At 38.7% G+C, this 27,861-nt stretch overlaps 1 protein-coding gene across 1 annotated transcript in view; it reads right to left on the minus strand.

The window, feature by feature from the left end:
- LOC128360906 (NACHT, LRR and PYD domains-containing protein 14-like) overlaps positions 1-27,861 on the minus strand; it is a 423,000-nt gene that overhangs the window by 261,625 nt on the left and 133,514 nt on the right. Inside the window, exons 15-17 of the mRNA XM_053321460.1 lie at positions 10,480-10,653; positions 9,178-9,351; positions 7,484-7,657 (exon numbers count right to left, since the gene is read on the minus strand). Of these exons, the coding sequence (XP_053177435.1) occupies positions 7,484-7,657; positions 9,178-9,351; positions 10,480-10,653 (522 nt within the window). The remainder of the gene's footprint in view (positions 1-7,483; positions 7,658-9,177; positions 9,352-10,479; positions 10,654-27,861) is intronic.

Here is a 27,861-nt window from a genome sequence, read left to right on the forward strand (position 1 = left end):
ATTGAGTGTGTCTCTGTGCTTGTGTGTGTGTCAGTAAAGTCATTTCATCTAGCATCTCGTGTTCCTAAATGAGATGTGTCTCTTCACATCTACTCATAATTTCAGGATCAAGTTCAAGTTACCGCTCAATTTCAGTCAATAATATTGTTTTGTGTATAAAATAAGCTTCTCCATGGTCCTCAATGGTTTTGAGTTTGTACTAGCTATTCTAACAGAAGAATTTGTTGCTTCTCCACTACGGTATGCAACCAAGACTGTTGTCACCTCCTCCAAAGGTAGGACTTCATCGTTTCATTCCTTTATTTCTTAGGTCACGCTCACACCAGAGCTGTTTGGTCATTAAACATCCCGTCACTTGTAGATGGACAGGAAGCTTTCATTATGCATATGAAGGAAAGAAATGAGCAGTCATGTGGGACACCAAGGACTCAGTGGCTAGTGAACACAGAATTTTTGAAAGGGGCTATCAAAGGCCCGAAATGGGCAATCATTATGGTGTTGATGTTCCCAGTGTCATCATAATAATCTGATTTCATATTGATATTTAATTTAACAATCACTGTGGCTTTTGTTTACAACATAATTAACCTACATTTCAGTAGCTCAAAAGTTATTTCAAGAAAATGTACACTCAGTTATTGTCTTCACTATCTTAAGGTATGAAATATTCTTTTGATTGACAGAGATAAAATCCAGAAAATGTGTAAAAAAGCCGTGGAGCAAGACCGAAATCAGTGCTGTGATGAAACATTTCAAAACCCATATTGAAAAGGGAAACCCTGCAAGTAAGATGGAGTGTCATCAATGTCAGGTTGGTGAGCACCCGGTTTTGAAGGACAGAAGTCTTCAAAATATTCAGGATTTAGTCAGGAACAGCGGCCTTATGTCAAGAGAATAGGGTCTATTTAAGTTTGCATGTTTGTTCTAACAGTTTGTTTTACACTTTATGTTATGTTAGGACTTGGCACTATTAGAATCAGAATTATTTAATTAATTTTATTACGGTCTAATTCAGATATTTGTTATGAGGTTGTACCTCTGCCTAGAATTATATTTATTTTTGGTTTGCACATTATACTTAATAGTTTTGAAAGAGAAGTATTTTTTTTCTTTGTCAGGAACAGGGGCCTTATGTTAAGAAATAGGATTTAAGTTTGGACATATGTTTTAACAGTTTGATTCTGATAATGTTATTATATTTATTATTATTATATTTTATATTTTTTTTATGAGGTTGTTCTTGCTGTGAATGGTCTCTACTGGTGTCACGGGTTCGTTTTCAGCAAAGGTGGTAAAGATGGCTCAGACGACAAGACTGCAATGGTTGGTTTTTTATTCACACCAAGTCCCCCAACTGGCAGTGATGAGGGGTGGAAACATATTTACAGTAGCAACAAAAAAAAGGAAAATACAAAAATAAAGTAACAAAAACTATTTACACAGAGATCTCCAAAACTGGCAGCTCAGCTAGTCTCCTTCCATACAGCTCAACGCTTCAACAGCCAACCCAGTACCCCGCAAACAGCTCACTCCTGTATACCCCCCTAGCCCCGCCCCTGGGCATACCAATTAACAAATTATACCATCTCCATGTACAGTCCACCACATTAACACACAGCGCACAGATCCATGGCAAAATCCTATATATAAAAGTGGCACCAATTTCTCTCCATACAGACGATGCCAAAACCACACAAAAAAATAACAGGGCATAAATATCTGTCCATTCACCATTAATGGTTCAGTCCGTGATCACGTGATCTTCTGAAGCGCGCCAATCACTACTATTGACGTGACGTGGAGGTGCCTCGGTTTGGCCCGGTTCTGCAGTAATCAGAGGCAGCAGCAGCAGGTAGTAAGTGTGTTTTGTGTGTGTATGTGTACCGCGTCGGCACCGAGTGTCCTTGTAAAGCACTTTGAACTGCATCTGTATGACAACTGCTACACAAATACTTATTGTTCTTATTAGTAGCCTAAACCAAAACAGGATTTATATCTTCACTGTAAACTAACTCATACTTTTTCACACCAGCTTGTCGAGCCAATTTTATATTATATATTTTGTATTTGATTATTATTTATATATCTGGGAGAAGAAATTGGAAATGTTTTATTTGTCAATAAAGGTTAAAAAAAACTGTTACTGTCACTGTACTTAAAATTAGCAGAAGTGGTAGTATGCTATCAAACCGGCCTGCATTGAATTAACTTGATAAATGTAATCAGTGCAGTTCCTCACAGTGACCGCTAGATGGCAGTGATTCATTAAAAATACTCAGGTCAACATCAGTTTATCCAACATATTATTGAGCTCTGTCACCTAAAATAAGAACATAAATCCTTATAATAATGAATGAATAATGAGCCTGTCCTGGTGAGCTCCTCCATACACCAACCAGAGTTAAAACAGACTGTTACACAACATTAAAAATAATCCATAAATGTATAATGGCTGCAACATAATATTTCAATATTATACAGAAAGTATAAAGTGGAAATACTCAAGTTGATTAAAAGTACTTCATCTACATTTGTTCAATACTTGAGTGAATGAATCAGTCACAAGCCAAAACAAAATATATCTATAAATCATATAGAAATTAAACTAGAAATAAATCTTCCCATACTTGATGTCAACCAGTGTATAAATACAGGAAGTAGTTGGTAAGTAGCACAGAAAGAAAATGATGAACTTACTGAACACAGAACTAAACCAATAAACATCTATACTTAATACTTGTCTGTTTTAATTTAACACTAAATGTTGCTGCTATGTGAACTGTAACTAAACATACTGCAAACCAAACAAACCCAGATTACAGATCACTGATGGACCTTTGGCAAATTAACAATTAACAAGCAGGTTTAAATTCAGTCAAATGACCTTTTATCGTCAATAAAATATAAACTACAATTACTTCTCAAATAATTCAAATAGATCTGAAATCTATATTACCAAAGTAGTAGTAGTAGTAGAAAATTACTAAAATTGACAAATGATTACAATATAAAACTATCAACAGTCATATCAAAAATATAGTGAAAGATATTAAATGATGTAATCACACAGAAACATGTATAGCAGAGCTTTTTCACACTTTCTTTACAGTTTGTAAATATCTCACATTGAATTTTGGCATCATAGTTTTGTTCCATAACCTTGGTAAGTTACCTGTCTGGTTACCTGTCTATACACATAATATACCAAATTACCACTGTTTAATGTTTCCAGCTGAGACTGAGAAAACTACAACACGTCATCATTATTTCTACTTTGCTGCTCTGACTGTGGTAAAACAGCGACGTCTCACTCTCTCCCAGCAGTAATCCTTCTCATGCTGAAAGTCACAGTCAATTCTCTTCTGCTTCATTCATTAGTTTAAATCCTCGTTAACTCTCAGTGTGATTCTGAGATGCTTGATAAATATGAGCCCAGGCTCACAGTCTGACTTATAACACCTGTTTTACTTTATCTTTTCTGCATCAAACAGCTCATGCTCAGAGACTTAAGTGAAGACGACAAAATCCAGATCCAGACTTCGGTCCAGATGGATCATCAGGATCCAGCTGATCCTCTCTCAGCACTCCTGGATGTTCACACTCACTCTGACAGAGATCAATGCCAGTCCTTCCAGCTGATGAGAGAAGAAGAAACAACAGAGGTGATAAATGAGTGTTTAGTGAGACTCACTTCATCAGCTGTGAGTCAGTGATGCAGCACATCCAGTATAAAGAGCAGCAGGGACAGAGCTCTCAGCTAAAAAGCTGCTGTGATTCTGGACTTCAGCAGAGGTTCTGGTCTGTATAAAGACCACATGGTTACTACGCAAGGAAAGGCAGCTTTATTTATATAGAGCATTTCATACCTAGGGGCAACTCAGTGTGCTTTACATAAAACAAACATTTAAACGTAATGATGCTTGTGTGAAATCAGAGCCAGTAATTTGCAGGCTGCAGTCAGACTGATCAATTATTGGTTGCTGAAATGAGAGAACAAACACTTTGAGATCAGATTTGATGGTGTGACAGTTTGATGATGAGGACCACTGTCTCTATAGATTTTGAAGGCTGTCAGCTGTAATCCAGCTTTATTTCCTTGGACATCAACACAACAACAACAGTCGTCTTCACATCAACTCTGGTCCTTGACCGGTCCTTGGCTGGCCGATAATGGAAGCAGGGGGGAAATGTGATCCCTCAGCGATGACGTGGTAAATGAGGTCCCGACTGGAAACGCCCCTAAACTGCCTGAGTGAAAACCAGCTGCAATGCCTCATTTGTCCACGGGGAGGAGCAGTGTGTTTAGACCCACTGCTCATAGAAAAGACTAGGTTGTCCAACGATTAAAAAAATTAACTGGATTTATCACATTACAACCCTGTGATTAAACCTGATTAAAATACTAGGCTAAATATTATATACACTAATATTACTTGTTTTACTTCTATTCTTCTGTATAAAGTAGCCGAATGAAGGGTACAATATAGTTAATCCATTATAAAGTTTTTGCAATTGAAGCTGCCGTACATCTGATTCCACGGGCTGATCATCACCAGCAAGTCATCCAATGAAATGAATGACCTTTTTTCCATAAATTGTCCTCTTTTTATTCCCTGCGTGCTCGCCCCGTGAGCTCGATTCGTACTGGTCTGTTTCTTTTATACAGTCTATGGTGTCTACATTAAATCAGGGTGCACTCACACTAGGCAATCATACCGTGCCCAAACACGTTTGCCCCCTAAAGTCCGGATTATTTGGCTGGTGTGAGTGCAAGTGTACCGTGCTTGAGTACGGTACACTACCCTGGCCCACTATGGTTGGAAAAGTGTGCTTGAGCACTGTACACTTAATTAATTAATATTAATTAATATTTTTAAAATATTTAATATTTTTCCCGGGAAGCAACGATTTTTAAAAGGCAACACTAGCTGAACCCTGGTCATTTCAAGTAACACTAAATGCAACAACGAGACATTATGCATATGGGTTCCCAATCCGACCATTTGTTAGTGTATTATTGTATCATTATTAAGGCAAAATAACTCAATGTATGTCCATCCACATTATAATGAATAGGCTATAGGCTTAATATTAGTTTGCATCCAGCGTGCTGCGTTACAAATCCGCATTATATAAACTAACGAAATTCGTTAAAGCAAGTCATTTGGCGACTTATAAATCATTCAGTTTAACTAAATCTGTTCTATAGCTGCTCCGCTGGAGAGGCTGCGAGCGTGAACGATCACTGGACTAAAGAGTTGAATCAGTGCGTCTTTTTTACAAAAGTATCTGTAGTAGGCTACTGCATGACTCAGAAGAATATGCTTGTACTTTTTAATCATAGTGCGTTGTGTTAATTGATCGGCTGTGTTGTGTTTTACCGGCGCACAACACGCGTTATGTTTTTGCGCAACGCATGTGTCGGAGGCAACCGTGCTTGAGTACACTTGGGTTTTGAGGTAATGTGAGTGCGGGCCAGCGGGGGACAGGGGGCATTCGCTTTGAAAGACAATGGGACAGCACTGTAACCATCCCCCTCAACCCATAACCTTTGAGCTGGACACCTCCCCCACGGAAAATCAAGATCAAGACACTGTTTGTGCCCCCACTATATCCAGCACATATGCTACTGTACAGTATGTGTGGTTGAGTTTTCAGTTTTACACCAATAGTTAATTAACTTAGTTACTGTAATAATAATAATAACGAATCTGAATTTAAACTCAATTTGTCTGACTTATATTTATCTTTTTCATATAATTAATGCTCATTAAACTCTGTCTGGCCCATATCTGTCGCGGCATCTGAGCACTCTTTCTCAGCCTTGCGCAGGCTGAAAACCTGGCTGCGCAGCACCATGAGGCAGGAGAGATTTGACTATTATGAAAGCTCACAGTGACCCCTCTGTGTTCCGACGTCCATGAACACTATTCTGATTCTGAATCTCTGTGCGTGATTTGTGTGACAATGGAACCAAATGGCCCATTAAGCCCAAACAAAACGTTGAGCAATGATAATGCTAATAAGGTGGATGGGCTTACCTGGCTTAAAGCATGCACTGAATAGACCGGGGTTGGCTGGCACAAAAGTGCTGTATAATTGCCTAAAATCAAATACAGTACTGTGGCCCGTTTTTGCCATTTTGTATTACTGACCTGAGCCTAAAATTAAAATATGAAAATTTTGTGTTAGATTCAAAACAAATAACAAAATAATCAGTAGTCAGTAGGCTATTTAATTTTTTGATTTGATTCGATGAATTTCGGATGTAAAAATTTCATAAAACATCAGAATGTGGGCTAGTTTGTGACAGAAGCGCTATCTCCTGGTCAAACCCTGTATTACAATGAATAGGTAGGTTTACAGGAAAAGATAGACACGCCCAGGAGAAGGAGGGGGTCGCTCCAGCTGCTGGAACTCAGCTGGAACTTGGCTGGGAGTCGGCTGCCATTCAGCTGGCATTCAGCTTGGAGGGGAACTTTGAAGTGGCTACTACTGTAAGTTGCCATGGTAACTGAGCTTGAACTATGCTGAGCTTGCTTTGTGGAACCCAATCTGCAAGAAAATGATCCACACTAACGAAATAAGCCTAGTTTATTTGGTAATCCTGCTTTATGTAACAGGGCCCAGGTGAAAAGACAATGACAGCGTCAGGAAGAGAGACTGTTTGCTCGCCTGTTTGTGCAGAAACATCTACAAACACCAGAGAGGCAGCCGGTAAGACGGCTAACTTTTAAACACTGTCTGCGCTGAATTATTACTGCAGCTCAACTGTTGCTGCTGGTTACTACGTGGTTGGTTGCCTGGTAACGCGTGGCTTGATGATGTCACTCTTCAAATGCCAGGGTTCACTTGATGCTTTATTTCTCAATCTGTTGATTGTGACTGTATTTATTAATGGGATGCTTTTTAATTCATGTGAGAAAGGTTGGTTTAAAACATTGTGTAATTTAAAAGCTGCATAATTTAAAACATTGTGTAATTTAAATATTACATTAATGTTAAAATTCAGTTATTAAAATGGAATAACCATTAAAAAAGGTATTAAAATTCATTCATTACCTGATATGAAGCTTAAAAATTGTTTATTTATTTGCAATAGCATATACAGCATTAAAAGTATTTATAAAATGTTCTTTTTCCGGTTTTTCACCTAATGAAACTAATGAAACACAACTAATGCCATTCATCTGTCAATTTAACTGCACCTGCAAATAAAAGAAGAAAAAAAAAGGAAAAGCTGTTTGGTCATTGAGTGAAATCCAGTTAAAGACTCTGAGTAGATGATGTATTTCTTTCAAGCGGAGAAGCTGCACACATTCTTAAGGCATAAGACCATTCTCCTCTCACAGCTTCACTGAGGAAAGCAGCACTGAGAAGGTTGGAGGTTCACCAGGAAATACTGGATCTTTGCTTTGATACTGACTGTGTTTAATACTAAACTGCTGAAACCAGCACAGACTGACTCCAACTCTCTACTGACCCCAGAGTCTCCAATCTGTAGTTTGGACTCTTCTGAAGATCAGACAGCTGCTTCATGTCTGAATCCTGTAGCTTGTTGACGCCCAGATGCAGCCCTCTCAGATGGGAGGGGTTGGACTTCAGAGCTGAGACCAGAGAAGCACAGCTGATTTTTGACAAACTGCAGCCCTTCAACCTGAATAAAGAATAAATGATGTCACTGTGCCGTGTCACATTTTACATGAAAACACATTCAAATCAATGTAAACATATTTCCCCTTCCGCAAGTAAACTTGATCAATTTAAAACACACATTAGTTGTCTTTTAGTTTACCAAAAATGATTAATTCAACAATTAACAGTGGGCATTTTCTACAGTTTCTTTAAGAGTCAGTCATCTTTTATAACTACAGACTAAACTGTGCAAATAAAATGAAGTTCATGGATGTAAGTTATATATGTAAATAAATTAGTTTCAGTTGTTAAACATTAAGATCAACAATAGTAAGTAAGTAAGTAGTCAGTGAACTGACCCCAGAATCTCCAATTTACAATCTGGACTCTTCAGAGAATCGCACAGGTGCTCCACTCCTGAATCCTGCAGCTTGTTTCCTCCCAGATCCAGCTTTCTCAGATGGGAAGGGTTGGACTTCAGAGCTGAGGCCAGAGAAGCACAGCTGATCTCTGACAAACTGCACTCACACAGTCTGAACAAAGAATAAATGATGTTACTTTAGAAGACAAAGTTCATGTTTGAAATCATTCAGTGTTTCATAATCTGTTCAGAGCTGAAGAAGGTTTAAATGTAGAAGTTTAGAAAATGGAAACTCCAAACTGCTGAACCCAACAGGATGCAGGTTAAAAACTGTCAAATACAAACAGTGAAAAAGAGCTCTCATTAATATTAATGACAACATGCTGCTACTTCAATAAAGACGTAGTGACTTCACCCCTTAAACTCTACAGCTCCATGTGAACAGTTTGAGAAAGAGTTTACGTATATAGTTTTATGTTATTGTGTAGTATTATGTACATATAATAATATAACTGATATTATGTACAATGTTATATGGCTCTCATGTTGATAATATTTGATAATTATTCTGCATTTAGCAGAAATTTAGCATGCTGGAAATGTAAGCGCTATACTGATACTTGGAAAGTTTTAGTAGTTTTCCTTTAAAAATGTTGTAATGCTCCTTTAAGTATACCGGTGATGACATCACCACCCCCTAAGCAGACTAGGTTAAGCAGCCCACGGAGCTACACAGTTTTTGACCATACAATAGAGAGGAATCTTGTAACTTTGTTTTTACTTTTTCAGTAAAGTCTTTTCATGAACAGCAGATGCTGCCTCCGAAGATGCTTGTGTGTCAAGCTTAAAAGCCAAGAGGACTGCTAGTGGTGGTAAAGTGCATTGAGAAAAGATTACCGCTACAATTATTAATGAAACACATTAAAATTAATGTAAATTTAGACAATATTTCTCTTTCAAAAAGTAAAGAAAATTATCAACATTAATTTACTTTAACAACTAACATTTTCTACAGTTACTTAAACAATCACACATCTTTAATAAACTTAACTGTACAGTAAAAAATAAATATGATAATCAGAAAAAATAACTTCATGGATGTAAGTTATACATGTGCATAAATTATCTTCAGTTGTTAAACATTAAGATCAACAACAGTAAAAGACTGTCAGTGAACTGACCCCAGAGTCTCCAGTCTGCAGTCTGGACTCTTCAGAAAGTCACACAGTAGATCCACTCCTGAATCCTGCAGCTTGTTTTCATTCAGATCCAGCTCTCTCAGATGGGAGGGGTTGCACTTCAGAGCTGAGGCCAGAGAAGCACAGCTGATCTCTGACAAACTGCATTCCCTCATTCTGAACAAAGAATAAATGATGTTACTTTAGAAGACAAAGTTCATGCTTGAAATCATTCAGTGTTTCATAATCTGTTCAGAGCTGAAGAAGGTTTAAATATAGAAGTTTAGAAAATGGAAACTCCAAACAGCTGAACCCAACAGGATGCAGGTTAAAGACTGTCAAATACAAACAGTGAAAAAGAGCTCTCATTAATATTAATGACAACATGCTGCTACTTCAATAAAGACGTAGTGACTTCACCTCTTAAACTCTGCAGCTCCACCACTGACTCCATCTATACAAACTCATGTTGTGCAGCCAAACACTAGTTAAAAACCCACAGAGATTTATTTCAGATTCTACTCAAGATCCCAACGTTTACAACGATAGCTAATATGTCAGGATGGATTTTGGGAAAATAGGAGGAAAAGGATGTTCAAAATATCTACAATATTTATATCTAATAGTGTCACCATAAAATATTTCAGTCAGTATAAACACTGCACAGCTTCATAAAAGGGTTCAGAGGTTCCGAGTGAATTATCCAGTGTCTCATTTTTCTTGTCAGTTTTTCTCTAAAATGAGCAGGTTGACTTTGTCATTGTGTTATTGTGGATCATCATAATGTCAGCCTTCTACAGAGATCATCCAAATGTCACCACGAAATTCAGACACATATTCGTGTCAATACGGAGTCATAAATAATACTATATTCATACTTTAAACACCTGCATTGATCTATGTCCCTATTTGTGCATATGCATGTGTGTTTGTGGTAAGCAGGATCAATTTCATTAAAAAAAAAAAAAAGAAAAAAAAGAAAATACATTAAAATAAATGGAAAATTAGAAAATATTTCTTCAGAAAGTAAAATTCATCAAATTAGTTGAGAGGATCTTCTATATACACATGTGACTCTTAAACAAAAATTAAAAACATGAATTTACATTAACAACTAGTGGACATTTTCCACAGTTTCTTTAAGAATCAGTCATCTTTTATAACTACAGACTAAACTAAACAGTAAATTATAGATATGAAAAACAGAAAAATAACTTAATGGATGTAAATTATATATGTATATAAATTAGGTTCAGTTATTAAAATTTTTGATCAACAATAGTAACAGGCTCTCAGTGAACTGACCCCAGATACGCCAGTCTGCAGTCTGGACTCTTGAGAGAATCACTCAGCAGCTTCGGTCCTGAGTCCTGCAGCTTATTTTCACTCAGATCCAGCACTATCAGATGGGAGGGGTTGTGCTTCAGAGCTGAGGCCAGAGAAGCACAGCTGATCTCTGACAAACTGCAGTCCTGCAACCTGAATAAAGAATAAATGATGTTACTTTAGAAGACAAAGTTCATGCTTGAAATCATTCAGTGTTTCATAATCTGTTCAGAGCTGAAGAAGGTTTAAATGTAGATGTTTAGAAAATGGAAACTCCCAACAGTTAATTAGCTTCGCAGCTAATCGTGGCGGTTCCGTGTCCGGTGTGAACCAGGTCTTAGGAGCAGGATGACATCAGTTTTGACAGTTGACCAGAAGTTTTACACTGATTCTGTGTCTGACTTCCTGACTGGTGCAATGTGCTCTGTTGAGCATGACACAACTTTGAAACAACTCTGTCATAAATAGAACTGCTGCAGATTCATAGCACTACAGTGCAGAGAGCTACTGCTGAGACATGCCGCGGCACTCCCGGTGGGATCACACTCATTGATTAGAGTGATAGACGCTGACAGACTCAGTGGAAATTAGCCTTTAACCTGCACTGATCTGTGTCCCTGTGTGTGTGTGTGTGTGTGTCTGTGTGTGTTCTGAAGGATCAATTTCAATAAAATAAAAAACATTATTCATGAAAACACATTAAAATGTAAACCTAGAGAATATTTCTCCTTCAGCAAGAAAAATGTATCTATTCAAGACCGATTATTTGAGAGGATCCTTACATTAACAACTAAGAGTGAACCTTTTCTACAGTTTCTTTAATCAGTCAAAATGTATAACTACAGACTAAACAGTACAATTAAAACATACTTCAGAGGTTTAACTTATATGAACATAAATTAGGTCCAGTTGTTAAATATTATGATCTGAGGAAGTTAAAAAGTAACTTGAGCATAAGAACTTAGTATCCTAATATCCAGACCTTAAAGTCTTCAGTCTGCAGTCTGGACTCTCCAGAAAATCACCCAGTAGCTTAATTCCTGAATCCTGCAGCTTGTTTCCACTTAGTTCCAGCTCTCTCAAGTAGGAGGGGTTGGACTTCAGAGTGGAGGCCAGAGGAGCACAGCTGATCTTTGACAAACTGCAGTTCATCAATCTGAATAAAGAATAAATGATGTTACTTTAGAAGACAAAGTTTATGTTTGAAATCATTCAGTGTTTCATAATCTGTTCAGAGCTGAAGAAGGCTTAAATGTAGAAGTTTAGAACATGGAAACTCCAAACAGCTGAATCCAACAGGATGCAGGTTAAAAACTGTCAAATACAAACAGTGAAAAAGAGCTCTCATTAATATTAATGACAACATGCTGCTACTTCAATAAAGACGTAGTGACTTCACCTCTTAAACTCTGCAGCTCCACCACTGACTCCATCTATACAAACTCATGTTGTGCAGCCAAACACTAGTTAAAAAACCCACAAAAATGTATTTCAAATTCTATTCAAGTTTCCAACGTTTACAAAGATAGCTAATATGTCAGGATGGATTTTGGGGAAATAGGGCGATAAGGATGTTGAATGTTTGTACGGTATTTACAATTAATGGAATTATGTCACCATAAAAATATCACAGAATCTTATATTTAAATATTTCAGTCAGTATAAACACTGCAGAGCTCTACAAAAGTGTTGAAACAAGTAAATACTATTTCAGAGGTAGGTACATTTAAGAGTGAATTATCTAGTGTCACATTTTTCTTGTCAGCTGTTCTCTAAAATGAGCAAAACGTTTACAAAGATAGCTAATATGTCAGGATGGATTTTGGGAAAATAGGAGGAAAAGGATGTTCAATATATCTACAATATTTATATCTAATAGTGTCACCATAAAATATTTCAGTCAGTATAAACACTGCACAGCTTCATAAAAGGGTTGGAACAAGTACATTTATTATATTTGTATTATTATTATTATTATTTGTTCTGAGCTTCTTGGTTTAAGTTTAAAGAATGAATTTAAAGTGAAGGTGGTTCAGACGTTCCGTGAATTATCCAGTGTCTCATTTTTCTTGTCAGTTTTTCTCTAAAATGAGCAGGATGACTTTGTCATTGTGTTATTGTGGATCATCATGTCAGCCTTCTACAGAGATCATCCCGATGTCACCACGGCATTCAGACACATATTCATGTCAACACTGAGTAATAAATAATACTATATTCATACTTTAAACACCTGCACTGATCTTTGTGACTGTGTTGTGAAGGGTGACTTTCAGCAAACAATCATTATTAATGAAAACACATTAAAATTTAAAAATTAAACTTAGAAAATACTTCACTTTTAGAAAGTAAACTTGATCAATTACAAAGATATTAGTTGTAGTATATTATAAAGATGTGATACAGATTCTTTTTTACCAAAAAATGATTAACATTAATTTATTTTAACAATTAACAGTGGACATTTTCTACAGTTTCTTTAAGAATCAGTAATCTTTTATAACTACTGACTAGAGTATGCAGTAAAAAATAGATATGAAAAACTGAAAAATAACTTAATGGATGTAAGTTATATATGTACATAAATTAGGTTAAGTTGTTAAACATTAAGATCAACAATAGTAAAAGACTGTCAGTGAACTGACCCCAGAGTCTCCAGTCTGCAGTCTGGACTCTTCAGAAAGTCACACAGTAGCTTCACTCCTGAATCCTGCAGCTTGTTTCCATTCAGATCCAGCAGTCTCAGATGGGAGGGGTTGTCCTTCACAGCTGAGACCAGAGAAGCACAGCTGATCTCTGACAAACTGCATTCCCTCATTCTGAATAAACAATAAATGATGTTACTTTATGCAGGTTAAAAACTATCAAATACAAACAGTGAAAAAGAGCTCTCATTAATATTAATGACAACATGCTGCTACTTCAATAAAGACGTAGTGACTTCACCTCTTAAACTCTGCAGCTCCACCACTGACTCCATCTATACTAACTCATGTTGTGCAGCCAATATTTATATTTAATGATGTCACCATAAAAATGAAATCACAGCATCTTGTGTTTGAATATTTCAGTCAGTATAAACACTGCACAGCTCCATAATAGTGTTGGAACAAGTAAATACTGGATATTACATTTGTTGCTGTTTTTTAGTTCAAATTAAAGAATGAAATTTTTAGTAAAATCAAGTTTTTCAAGGGTCCAAAGTGAATTATGCAGTGTCGCTTTTTTTGGCACCTTTTTCTAAAATGAACAAAGTGACTTTATCATTGAATCATCATAAAGTCAGCGTTCTACAGACATCATCCAAATGTCACCACAACATTCAGACACATATTCATGTCATCACTGAGTCGTACAATTTTGTGGAACTCAATCAAATCTGTAATTATAGCAGTTTCAACCTTCTTCGAGTAGTATGTATGTGTAATCAAAATTATATTTAAAAAATCATTCCTCCTGTCAATTGAATCTAAAAGGTTTTGACAGTGGATTTTGAATTCCTGAAACAACATTTTACATATTTATGAACCAAACATTTGGAAAAAAAACAACGACCAAAGCCACAGCCAGTGAACTAACCTCAATGTCTCCAGTCTACAGTTTGGACTCTCCAGTCCAGAAGATAGACACTTCACTCCTGTATCAGACAGCTTGTTGTAGTTCATGTTCAGCTCTCTCAGATGGGAGGGGTTGCACTTCAGAGCTGAGGCCACAACCTCACAGTGAATCTCGGAGAGTCCACTGCCATAAAGTCTGTCAAGACACATATTACAACATATGACATTCTCTATTTTGATTAACATTTAATCTTCACATCAGCGGTTCAAAAAATCTTTTCAGGGGCGTTTTATTCCTTTAATGGACAGCAACAACTGAGAGACAGGAAACAAGAGAAGAGAGAGAGAGACCAACAGTAAGCTACCAGAGTACTCCTAGTTCAACTAATTGTGTCTTGAATGCAACAGTCTCATCACTATCTCTCATACCTGCAGACGTTTAATAGACAAATGAAACAAATGGCTTTACAGTATTAGACCTGTACATAATTCAGTATTAACATAATTAAATGTTAAGATGTGCATGACAAATGACATTGTCAACATTCGTTTCTGAGAATTTGACACAAAGACAATTAACAAACCAATAAGGTTCAATTATTTAAAAAAACAACTGTAAAATACAATAATTACTAGGAATAAATAAAATAATTGTGTTCATTAACTTTACAGCTATAAAGACAACCAACTGACATATTAACATTATTTGCACTCACAGCCCGAGTACTGTTTCAACAATAAAAAGAACTTTATATTATTTATATTTGAAGATCTAGACCACTGATCTACCCTGAAACTAATCACATCTGGACTTACTGAGCCTTTCTGCAGTTCCTCACAGCTGGGATCAGTCTCCGTCGTCCCTCCTGTGATATGTTGGAGTTGCTCAGATTAAACTCATCCAGAACCTCCTCTGACATCTGCAGCATGTAGGCCAGAGCTGAGCAGTGGATCACAGAGAGTTCTTTCATTGATCTGTTCTTTGACTTTAGGAGCTCTTGGATCTCCTGATGTACTGAGCGCTCGTTCATCTCCATCAGACAGTGGAAGATGTTGATGCTTCTGTCAGGAGAGAAATCCTCACTGTTCATCTTCTTCAGGTTGTTGGTGATACTTTGGATGGTTTCTGGACTGTTCTCTGTCTGACCCAGCAGGCTTCCTAAGAGACTCTGGTTGGACTCCAGAGAGAGGCCATGAAGGAAGCGGACAAACAGGTCCAGGTGGCCATTTTTACTTCTGAGAGATTTCTCCATGGCTCCCTTCAGAAAGACGTCCAGTGATGTGTAATCATGCTTACTATCAGGTGGTTCACAGGTATCACTGTTTCTGAAATAAGCAAAGATCTTCTCGAAGAAAGTCTTTGGTTCTGATTCTCTGTGTTTGTTGTCTTCTTTCAGAAGGTTCTCCAGTACCTTTGTGTTCCTGCTGGTGTAACAGTGGTACATGTAGACTGCAGCCAGAAACTCCTGAACGCTCAGATGAATAAAGCTGTAGACTGTTTTCTGGAAGATCACACTCTCTCTTTTGAGGATCTCTGTACAAAATCCTGATAACACCGAGGCCTCTGTGACATCAAGACCACACTGCTCCAGGTCTTCTTGGTAGAACAGGATGTTTCCTTTCTCCAGTTGATCAAACGCCAGCCTCCCCAGCTTCAGAAGAAGTTCTCTGTCAGCTTCCGTCAGCTCCTGTGGACTCGTCTCATGTCCCTCATCATACTTGTTCTTCTTCCTCTTTGTCTGAACCAGCAGGAAGTGTGAGTACATCTCAGTCAGGGTCGTGGGCAGCTCTCCTCTCTGGTCTGTAGTCAACATGTCCTTCAGAACTGTAGCAGTGATCCAGCAGAAGACTGGGATGTGACACATGATGTGGAGGCTCCTGGATGTCTTGATGTGTGAGATGACTGTGCTGGACTGCTCTTCATCACTGAATCTCCTCCTGAAGTACTCCTCCTTTTGGGCATTGGTGAAGCCTCGTACTTCTGTTACCCTGCTAACACATGAAGGAGGGATCTGATTGGCTGCTGCAGGTCGGGAAGTTATCCAGATGAGAGCCGATGGAAGCAGCTTCCCCTTGATGAGGTTTGTCAACAGCACACTGACTGATGACTTCTGTGTGACATCAGACACAACCTCACTGTTGTTGAAATCCAGTGAAAGTCTGCTTTCATCCAGGCCGTCAAAGATGAACAAAACTTTACAGTCAGCGAGCTTCTCTGCTGTGAGCTTCTGTAATGTTGGATAGAAAACATGGATCAGCATGAGCAGACTGTACTGCTCATCTTTGATCAAGTTCAGCGCCCTGAACGAAAACAAAATCAGCAGACGGATATCTTGGTTTTCAGAGCCCACTGCCCAGTCCAGAGTGAACTTCTGCACTGTGAAGGTTTTTCCAACACCAGCGACACCGCTCATCATAACGACTCTGATGTGTTTCTGTTGGTCAGGTAAGACTTTAAAGATGTCGTGACACTTGATTGGAGCGTCATGGAAGGTCTCCATTTTGGAAGCTAGTTCAAGCTGCTTCACTTCATGTTGGGTATTAACCTCTTCACTCAGTCCCTCTATGATGTGGACCTCAGTGTAGATGCTGATGAGGAGGATTTCATTTCCTGCTTCATCAGTCACACGCTCACATCTGCTGCTCAGACTGATCTGATGTTCATCTAAAACCTCCTGTAGACCACTTTCTGTTGAAAGAGAAGAAAACATGTAGAATTACAAAGACTGATTGTTTCACTGTGTTAATGTTCAGTAGGATAGAGGAGGTAGATTCCTGTCCTGTTTTCAGAGATGATGACATCAGCAGACAGATCTTCAGTCTTACTTTGTACAGTGCTGGTCTGACTGGCTGTCTGCAGTCCAGGTCTGGTTCTGGATCTTTCTGCACACTGGGGACAGGAGGAGTCTCCTGATGAAGCAGACTGGTCCCAGTATGAGGTGATGCACTGTCTGCAGAACCAGTGTCCACAGCTGGTAGAGACTGGATCCTTCAGGATGTCCTGACACAATGAACAACAGGACAGCTGCTCCTCCACAGAAACAGCCCTCCTCTTCCTCTCTCTGTGGACATGAACACATTCTTTATGACACATGACATTAGTGGAGACCAACCAACAGCTCACAAGCTGCATGCAACTCTTTCCACAAATAAATAGTCTGAACTGTCAGTATTTGGACAGCTGTGCATTTATTTGTTCCTCAGGCTCTGGGCTTCAGTATATTCAATTTGAAACAATTGCACAGGTTCTTAAGTAATTAGACCCACAACAATGTACCAGTAAAGGAAGAGAGGAAGCAAGATAGTAAACATTGGTGTAAACAATGCAGGATTTAAAATAATAACTTAAAAATGGTTTTGCAAATGTTTCGTAAGAAAAGAAATGGATTCAACGTATTTGTTAGACCACAAGGATACACACAATGGGCCAGATGCAATGGGCTGACATGGTACAGATAGGCAAAATATGATAATCAATTAATGAACACATAACACCTCCACACGGGTATCAAGACCCTGTATGATACAATACAGCCAAGCACGATACGGTAGCTATACTTTGCGGAGTGATGTAGTGATGTAGTGATGTAGTAGACTGTATTTTAGTTTATCAGCACAGATAAGACACACAGAGGTCGAGCTGTTGATCTGTTACCCATATATATAGCACATAGCACAGACCTGCATATATAGCAGGTCTGTGCTGACACAAGTCCGACAGCAGGTGTAACATCAGGGGTTGTCACTAACATAACATTTGTGGTAGAAGATGCCGCTGGCTCTGGTCTTCAGAGTAAACTTACTTAAATTTTCTTTTTAACATTACTGTATGCTGACTGCCACATAACAGAGAAATTAATAATGCTGATTCGCAGGCTGAGCGTATATTATATTGTCAATATTTTAGAGATCCCTCCGCAAAGAAATCAGGGGAGCTCATGCCTTATTGAGAAGAGCCAAGCTCCCCCTGGCTCCCCTGTAGTTCACACCCTGAGTAATGGATTATGAGCACTTCTGAATCCATTATCATGATGACATTACTCAGTTTGCAAAAGTATAAGGCAGTTTAGTATAAAGAAGTAGGCTATTTAACAATTTAGGTAGTTATATCAGTCATTTAAATTGACAATTGAAATATGATGTAATTCAAGCTTACAATATATATTAGTGGCTGAAACAATGCAAACTGACTTTTTATTAATGACTTTTAATTGAAATATTGATGATCAAAGTTACAGTTTAGCTCCCTGACTGATGACTCCCGTAGCGAGATGTTTTTGGCATCTAATTCATTTTAAATCATTTTTGTTTTTATTTCTGTGACAGTGTGTACACAGGGTCTCTTCAAACTACCATGAGCCATTAAAGATGAGGAAAAATAAATAGGAGGCAAATGAGCCTAACAGAACTTGTGAAAAATAACAGATTGCTGCTCTTTTGTGTTGTGCTGCTGAACAGAGAGCTCTGCTAAATATCTTCATAATGCATCTTTTTATTTGTGTTTCTCTCTCTCACTGTTTCTGCTATAGTCTCTCTCCCTCTGTGTGAATGTGATACAACAGTTTGACATATTTTACTTTTCTCCAATGTTAAATATCAGACTCAGTTTCCTCTCAGTGGTCAGTCTGCAGTGATAAATCAGCAGGATGTTTCTACATTTACATGAACTCCTCCCATATTTTGTCTCTTTGAACAGGAACACCAGACCAGACACTTAATTTCTTCCATTTTACCTGCACGAACCTGCTGCAGTCCTTTAGTAAATAGAGACAGACACAATTTGTGAATAAACCCTGGGTTAATTGTTACTACTTCTGATTAAATTACTGGAAGATCAAACAGCAATACCAGCCCTGTCTCTGTATCTGGTTAACATGAACATGAAGATCTGTTCTAGATTACAGCTGAATGGAAGCGACTTCATTATTTCTTTCCATTGTGTTTCCTTCATATCTACACTACAACCTTAATGAAACTGTCTCACTGAATCATCTTCAGGTCAGTTTACAGTAGAAACAGTCTCTTACTTTGTGTCTGAGGATCCAGGTTCATTTCTGAAGACTGGAAGTAAACCTTTAGACCGGTCACTCTTCATAGACAGACAGCTTGATATAGATGACTCTGCTCTCTGTCTGTGGGAATGACATAACATATTCTATACAGTTTCACGTCAAAGTTATACACTTTTACATCAGTAAATTGTTGAAAATGCCTTGAGTAAATGTATGTGTATGTTTCTTTAAGAACTGCTATAATGTTCAGTATGGTGTAATGTGAATAGTTTGATGTGTGTTCTGTTGACCAATCAGAGATCAGTATCCCCAAGGGATAATTTGGAGAAGTATTCAGTGAAGAATGGCTATCAGAAGATAAGTTATATTGAGCTGCAGTCATCATTATACAGGGTTGAGTGTATGTAAATGCTTCAAAATAAGTTTGTTTGGTTTATTAGCTTATTAGATGACATGTTGAGGATGATAGCGTTGTGACCTACAGAGATATATTTGGGTTTATAATTGTATACACATTTCAGTGTCATTTGGATATTGGATTAGATAACATGTTACTGTTTCAGAGGATTGAGTTAAATTAAATCAGGAAATATTAAAAGATTCATTGGTGGTCTTAGTGTGCCACCTAGTGGATAGAAATTGTAACGACTCAGGATACTTGATACGGTAGAGGCAACTCAATTTACTGTTTTCTAGTTAATTGACTGTATTATGTTTTTAAACCACACTTCATAATTGAAGAATGAATATTACAGTTGCTAGATAAATGTATACTATTGTCTTCACCCTTGACCGGGTGCCAGTGGTGATTGTAATTCTTCTTTAAAGAACTTTGCTACCCAGTTCAGCTCATGTTCACGCGTAGCTAAAAAACACAAGTTCAGGCATGAGCAAGATGATAACTTTCGGACTCTCTTTATAAGAGGAAGATATCCTGTACTGAAAATTACAGGCCCAGTGCTCTGGCCAGTGTCTTGTCAAAAGTGCTTGAGAGAATCCTGCTCGATAGGCTAAAGGAACATATAACCACCACTCATGAGCAGTTGGGATTTAAAAATAAACATAGCACTGACATGTGTATTTATGCTATGAAAGAGGTTGTCAGTAGATATAGAAAACAAAACTCTATTGCATTAATCATTGGAAATTGTTTGCAAAATTACGAGAGGGAGGGGTTCCTCCTTATTTATTGTGGGTTTTACATTTCTAGTACTCATATCAAACCATGCTGGTAAGATGGGTTAACACTACATCTGAACCCTTTCCAGTGACAAATGGGGTTCGACAGGGTGGGATTCTGTCACCTATGTTGTTTAGTTTTTATATGGATGAGCTCTCCAAAAGGCTTAAAGGGTGTAGGACAGGTTGTATGGTGGGAGAACCGCTGATTAATCACCTACTGTATATGATTTGGTCATGATGTCTCCATATTCTGGTGGTCTGCAGCAACTTCTTAGAGTTTGCTCAGACTACGGAAAGCAGTTTGACATCAAATTTAACTCTAAAAAGAGTGTAGTTATGATTATAAAGACTAAGGTAGACATGAAGAGAACATCCCCCTCTTTCCAAGTAGAGAATCCACTGACTGTTGTGGACAAGGTTAAATATCTTGGTCACATCATCAGGGATGACCTGAGTGATGATGATGATGATGATGATGATATACAGCGACAGCACTGTAAATTGTATGCACAAGCAAATATGTTGGCACGCAAATTTTATATGTATTTGGATAATGTTAAAATTGCTTTGTTTAAAGCCTATTGTACTTCACTGTATAATGCCCACTTGTGGTGCAGTTACAGTAAGGCTAAATTTAACAAACTTCAGATGACTTATAATGATGCTCTACGAATCCTGTTGAAGCTCCCTAGATGGACGAGTGCCAGTCAGCTGTTTGTATACAGCAATGTTCCCACCCTGGACGCTCGTCTTAGGAATTTTATGTTTACTTTTATGGCTGAAGCACTCTATTAAATTATTATGGCTTTAGTCATGCCTAAAAAGAGCAGTATCTGTTATTTCTCTAGTTTTTGGAGGCACTGGAGAGGGTGTTTGTATGTCTTTTAGATATGTTTTTTGTTTCTTGTAGTATGTGTGTTTTTTATGGACCGATCTGGTCTGAAATAAAGATTCAGTTATTGATCCACACATAATGTAAAATTAGTTTTTCTACCTTTAGCATGGTTAAGTATCTACATGTGAATGCTTTGATAAATGTGGATGCTTTAATAATTGTTTGGTAAGGTTATGACATGATTTTGAGACATGTGATTAGCAAGTTCTGGGCTAGGTGCCGTTGAAACATTTTCTTCTCACAGTGATGTTTTTACATATTTCAACACTGAATCATCTTCAGGTCAGTTTACAGTAGAAACTGTCTCTTACTTTGTGTCTGAGGGTCCAGGTTCATTACTGAAGACTGGAAGTAAACCTTTAGACCGGTCACTCTTCATAGACAGACAGCTGGATATTAGAGACTCTGCTCCGTCCACCTCTTCCTCTGAATCCTTCATCTTCTGGAGTCTGAGAGGTAAACCAGTAACACTGGACACACACACACACACACACACACACACACACACACACACAGTATAATAAACCCAGTCCTGCATCTCATGTTAGTACTGTATCTTCTTATTAGTTTACATGACTTTAACTACAACCATGTGTGTTTTCTGTCCATCACAAAGATAAACTTTGACTCTGGTTTAAATCCAACAAACAGACTTCATATAAACATCTGTGTTGTTCTTAACTGTGACTTCTCTCTATTTTAACAGAACCAGTGAGTCACGTTACATCACTGTGAGGACACACAAACCAGGAAAAGAAGAAGGGAAACAACATCTGAAGACATCAACACTGTTCATACTTTTTATGACAGTTTGGTTTGATTTAAATCATTTTCAGGGACACAAACCAGATTTAAGACCATTTGATTGAGGACATGTTGCAAATATGCTGACATTGAACCTGTGACTGAAATGTTCAGACAATCTACCTGTTTTTTTTTCTCCAACAAAATATCTGATCTTGCAGTAAAACATCTGCTATTAGAAACTACAGCATTACATTTTATATGGTTGTGTTCTGATACTGGTGGCACTGAGTTTTAAAGAAAAGGACAAACACTGGCTTTACAGAGGGCCTTTCACGGGTGTCGCTGCCACCACAAGTTTTCCTACACACTGGAAATGGGGTGGGGTTATTCACTTTCTTTCAATGTACAACCTCACTGCTAGATGCAACTGAATCCAACACACTGGTCCTGATAGTTCACTAACCTAAACCAAGGTGCTTTCGTTACCTAAACACTTCCTGTCCACTCTGACCTCCTCCTTCTGACTTCAGAGCAGTATATAACTGTAGCCTCATTCAGGGGTTATTTTTTACCAATTCAGCATTACTGGAATAGTTTATGAATGTAATTTCTAGGAGACAGGGTTGGGCAGATGTAACTGAGCATGTGCAGGAACACGAGTCTGTTTACAGCTTCATTATTGTTCTTCATATCAACCTCTGGACTTTAAACTACATTGTAAATTTATCTTTTAGAGTTTTATTACAATATTTACTTCTGACTGTGTTCCTGTTATTTCTCTTTTCCTCTGACCTCTTTGTATTTATAAGCTCGGGGCTACATGGACATTTTTCATTAAAGTTGAAACATCAACATCTGAATCATCTTCAGGTCAGTTTACAGTAGAAACAGTCTCTTACTTTGTGTCTGAGGGTCGAGGTTCATTACTGAAGACTGGAAGTAAACCTTTAGACCGGTCACTCTTCATAGACAGACAGCTGGATATTAGAGACTCTGCTCCGTCCTCCTCTTCCTCCTCGTCCTCCATCTTCTGGAGTCTGAGAGGTAAACCAGACACACACACACACACACACACACACACTATAATAAACCCAGTCCTGTCTCTCATGTTAGTACTGTATCTTCTTATTAGTTTACATGACTTTAACTACAACCATATTTGTTTTCTGTCCATCACAAAGAGAAACTTTGACTCTGGTTTAAATCCAACAAACAGACTTCAGATAAACATCTGTGTTGTTCTTAACTGTGACTTCTCTCTATTTTAACAGAACCAGTGAGTCACGTTACATCACTGTGAGGACGCACAAACCAGGAAAAGAACAAAGGAAACAACATTTGAAGACATCAACACTGTGATTTCATACTTTTCTGACACAATTTAATCAATTTAACAATTAATCTGTAAAGTAATCAGCAATGATCAATAGACACTCAATATTTCCAGGTCTACAGTAACATTAACACTCACCCTGATTCACACTTGATGTTTTCCTCCTTCTGCTCTCATGACTCTAAAATGAGATCAGAACAGGGTGAATTCCTTCACTACCTGTTTGCTCCTCCCACCTCCTTCTTAACTGTGTGTGTGTGTGTGTGTGTGTGTGTGTGTGTGTGTGTGTGTGTGTGTGTGTGTGTGTGTGTGTGAGAGAGAGAGAGGTGATTGAGGACAGCTTATCTGATAGGGGAGAAAAGGTGTGTCCAAAAAGAAACAACTAAGTTAAAGGACAAGGCTGCAACTTTTCACATTTTTCTTATTGTCAACAAATCCAAACCAACAATGAACTGATCTACTAACATTTTACTTTATTATAATTTACTTCATTATATTATATTATATTATTGTTTGATTAATTACTTTGATGGGTGTTAGAGTATTCACCTAATTATTTAGATATTATGTTTAGGTATGTATGGTTGAATGGTTTGGTCTCCCCCTGCTGTCCTTTATATGTATTGCATCTGTGGTCGGGAGGTGGGAGTGACAGATCCTATGAATGAATGAGTCATTGGAGACAGGTGGGTTGAACTCTTGACAACTCATGATGAGAAGGAAAAGATCAGAAATGTCTTTTGACCGCACACACGAGGCCTTTTGTTATATTTATAAGGAGAAAGTTTACGGTTATGTTTTGTAATACTTGAACATTATGAAAATAAATGGATGTGATGCAATGTAACAGAGATCTGTGTGTTTGAAACAGAGTGGTGAGTCAGAAGTCATCTCCTGACAGAGAGTCTATAATTCTTTAAAATACACTAAGACGACACTATAAAAGGCTTATATATGTTATTCCTCTGTTGTTGTCCAAAAGGTATTAAAACCAGATGAGTGAGTGTCATGTTTTCAGTCTCTGTAGAGTAGTTCTATGGAAGGCAAATAAACTCCATCTCCTAGTAATTACTATTATATATGACTAAACTGCAACAGCTAATACATTTAGCTAGTAACAATGTGTTAGTAATAATTTGGGCTGAATCACGTTATCTGTCAACATAATGAGAAAATGTTCATGTATTTAGCAAGTTGCAAATATGGTGATATGCAGGAAGGAGGGAGGAAGGAAGGAAGGGAGGAAAGGAAGGAAGGAAGGAAGGAAGGAAGGAAGGAAGGAGGGAAGGAAGAAGGGAGGAAAGGAACGAAGGAAGGAAGCAAGGTATGAAAGAAGGACAGAAGAAAGAAAGAGAGACGGAGGGAGGGAGGAAAGAAGGAAAGAAGGAAGGGAGGAAGGAATAAGGAAGGAAAGAAGGTAGAAAAGGAAGGAAAGAAGGGAGGGAGGAAAGAAGGAAGGGAGGAAGGAATAAGGAAGGAAAGGAGGGAAGGAAGGAAAGAAGGGAGGGAGGAAGGAAAGGAGGGAAGGAAGGAAAGGAGGGCGGAAAGAGGGAGGAAGGAAGGAGTGAAGGAAGAAGGGAGGAAAGGAATGAAGGAAGGAAGCAAGGTATGAAAGAAGGACAGAGGAAAGAAAGAGAGACGGAGGGAGGGAGGAAAAAAGGAAAGAAGGAAGGGAGGAAGGAATAAGGAAGGAAGGAAAGGAGGGCGGAAAGAGGGAGGAAGGAAGGAGTGAAGGAAGAAGGGAGGAAAGGAACGAAGGAAGGAAGCAAGGTATGAAAGAAGGACAGAGGAAAGAAAGAGAGACGGAGGGAGGGAGGAAAGAAGGAAAGAAAGAAGGGAGGAAGGAATAAGGAAGGAAAGAAGGAAGGAAGGAAAGGAGGGCGGAAAGAGGGAGGAAAGGAACGAAGGAAGGAAGCAAGGTATGAAAGAAGGACAGAGGAAAGAAAGAGAGACAGAGGGAGGGAGGAAAGAAGGAAGGAATAAGGAAGGAAAGGAGGCCTTTTGTTATATTTATAAGGAGAAAGTTTACGGTTATGTTTTGTAATACTTGAACATTATGAAAATAAATGGATGTGATGCAATGTAACAGAGATCTGTGTGTTTGAAACAGAGTGGTGAGTCAGAAATCATCTCCTGACAGAGAGTCTATAATTCTTTAAAATACACTAAGACAACACTATAAAAGGCTTATATATGTTATTCCTCTGTTGTTGTCCAAAAGGTATTAAAACCAGATGAGTGAGTGTCATGTTTTCAGTCTCTGTAGAGTAGTTCTATGGAAGGCAAATAAACTCCATCTCCTAGTAATTACTATTATATATGACTAAACTGCAACAGCTAATACATTTAGCTAGTAACAATGTGTTAGTAATAATTTGGGCTGAATCACGTTATCTGTCAACATAATGAGAAAATGTTCATGTATTTAGCAAGTTGCAAATATGGTGATATGCAGGAAGGAGGGAGGAAGGAAGGAAGGGAGGAAAGGAAAGAAGAAAGAAGGAAGGAAAGGAGGGAGGAAGGAAGGAGGGAAAGAAGAAGGGAGGAAAGGAACGAAGGAAGTAAGCAAGGTATGAAAGAAGGACAGAGGAAAGAAAGAGAGACGGAGGGAGGGAGGAAAGAAGGAAAGAAGGAATAAGGAAGGAAAGGAGGGAAGGAAGGAAAGAAGGAAGGAAAGAAGAAAGAAGGAAGGAAAGGAGGGAGGAAGGAAGGAGGGAAGGAAGAAGGGAGGAAAGGAACGAAGGAAGGAAGCAAGGTATGAAAGAAGGACAGAGGAAAGAAAGAGACACGGGGGGAGGGAGGACAGAAGGAAAGAAGGAAGGGAGGAAGGAATAAGGAAGGAAAGGAAGGAAAGAAGGGAGGGAGGAAGAAAAGGAAGGAAGGAAGGAAGGAAGAAAATGAAGAATGGAGGAAGAGATGGAAGAGAAGAAGGAAGGAAGAAATTATGGAAGGAAGGAAAGAAAGAAGGGAGGAAGGAAGGAAGGAAGGAAGAAAGGAAGGAAGTGAAGGGAAGAAAGGAAGGAAGAGAAAGGAAGGAAGGAAGGAAGGAAGGAAGGAAGGAAGGAAGGAAGGAAGGAAGGAAGGAAGGAAGGAAGGAAGGAAGGAAAGGAGGGCGGAAAGAGGGAGGGAATGAAAGAAGGAGGGAAGAAGAATAAGACCCGGGAGGACGACACAAGGGTTAAAGTGAATCTGAATGTGAAATATGGTGATATGCAGAAAAGCTACATGTTGTTTTTCCCCCAACCAAATATGTGATCTAGCAGTAAAACATGTGATATTAGACACTACAGTATTAAAATGTGTATGGTTGTGTTTCTACACTGGCAGCATTAAGTTAAAGTAACACCTCATAAGCTGAATGAAGTGTCTGACTTTGACACTGGAGACCTCCGTCTGCTTCCTGTCTCCAACTGTGAACGTTGCTTTCAACCTAAACCACCTTAACCCTCCTGTTGTCCTCCAGTCAAGGAAGGAAGGGAGGAAGGAAGGAGGAAGGACAGAGGAAAGGAGGGAGGAAGGTAGGAGGGAGGGAGGAAAGGAAAAGAGGAAGGGAGGAAGGAAGGAAGGAAATTAGGGAGGAAGGAAGGAAAGGAGGAAAAGAAGGAAGGACAGAGGAAAGAAGGAGGGAGGGAGGAAGGAAAGGAGGAAAAGAAGGAAGGAAATTAGGAGGGAGGGAGGGAGGGAGGGAGGAAAGAAGGGAGGAAGGAAGGAAGGGAGGAAGTGAAGGAAGGAAGGAAAGGAAGAAGGGAGGAAGTGAAGGGAAGGAAGGAAGGAAGGAAGGAGGGAGGGAGGGAGGGAGGGAGGGAGGGAGGGAGGAAGGAAGGAAGGAAGGAAGGAAAGAAAGGAGGGAGGAAGGAAGAAAAGGAAGGAAAGAAAGAAAGGAGGGAGGAAGGAAGAAAAGGAAGGAAGGAAGGAAGGAAGGAAGAGAAGGAAGAGATGATGGAAGGAAGGAAGGAAGAAAGGAAGAGAAGGAAGGAAGGAAGAAAGGAAGGAAAAGATGATGGGAGGAAGGAAGAAAGGAAGAGAAGTGAGTGTGTTTGATGGGCTGCAGGTGTGTGTGTATGTGTGTATGTGTGTATGTGAGATGGGCAGCAGGTGTGTGTGTGTGTGTTTCAGCCCTACTGTAATGTTCACTGGAGGAACCAGCTGAGCTGAAGAATGAAGGTCTCTGGTGATTTCGATGATGATGATGATCAAGAGGATGAAGGGATGATGAAGACGAGGAGGAGCTGGCCTTGTAACCACAAAGCCAAAAAAAACACGCGCAACTCAGAATAATCAGGTAATAGGTAATAATCAGCTAACATTAGTAGTATTAGCTCCAACGGCTACCAATGCTAGCGGGTGCTAATGGCCGCTAGTTAGCACTGTTAGCACTAATGGCTATTAACAGCCACCAACGGTTGTCAACATTAGCGGTGCTAACCGTTGCTAACGCTAGAGCGGCTAGCGCTAACGTTTTTCTTTTTTTCTTTTTCCGAAACTAAATGACGTTGTCAGTGAATAATGCCATATTTATACACATTAGTTTGAATGAAAAACTCACCGGGGTTTGAGCTCCGCAGAAAGAGCAGCAGTAGTGTGACTGCTCCAGGTTACAGCTCTATATGTTTTATCACTCTGGGTTCTGCTCTG

Source organism: Scomber japonicus, chromosome 6 (genome assembly GCF_027409825.1).
Source record: "Scomber japonicus isolate fScoJap1 chromosome 6, fScoJap1.pri, whole genome shotgun sequence".
Lineage (NCBI taxonomy): Eukaryota > Metazoa > Chordata > Actinopteri > Scombriformes > Scombridae > Scomber > Scomber japonicus.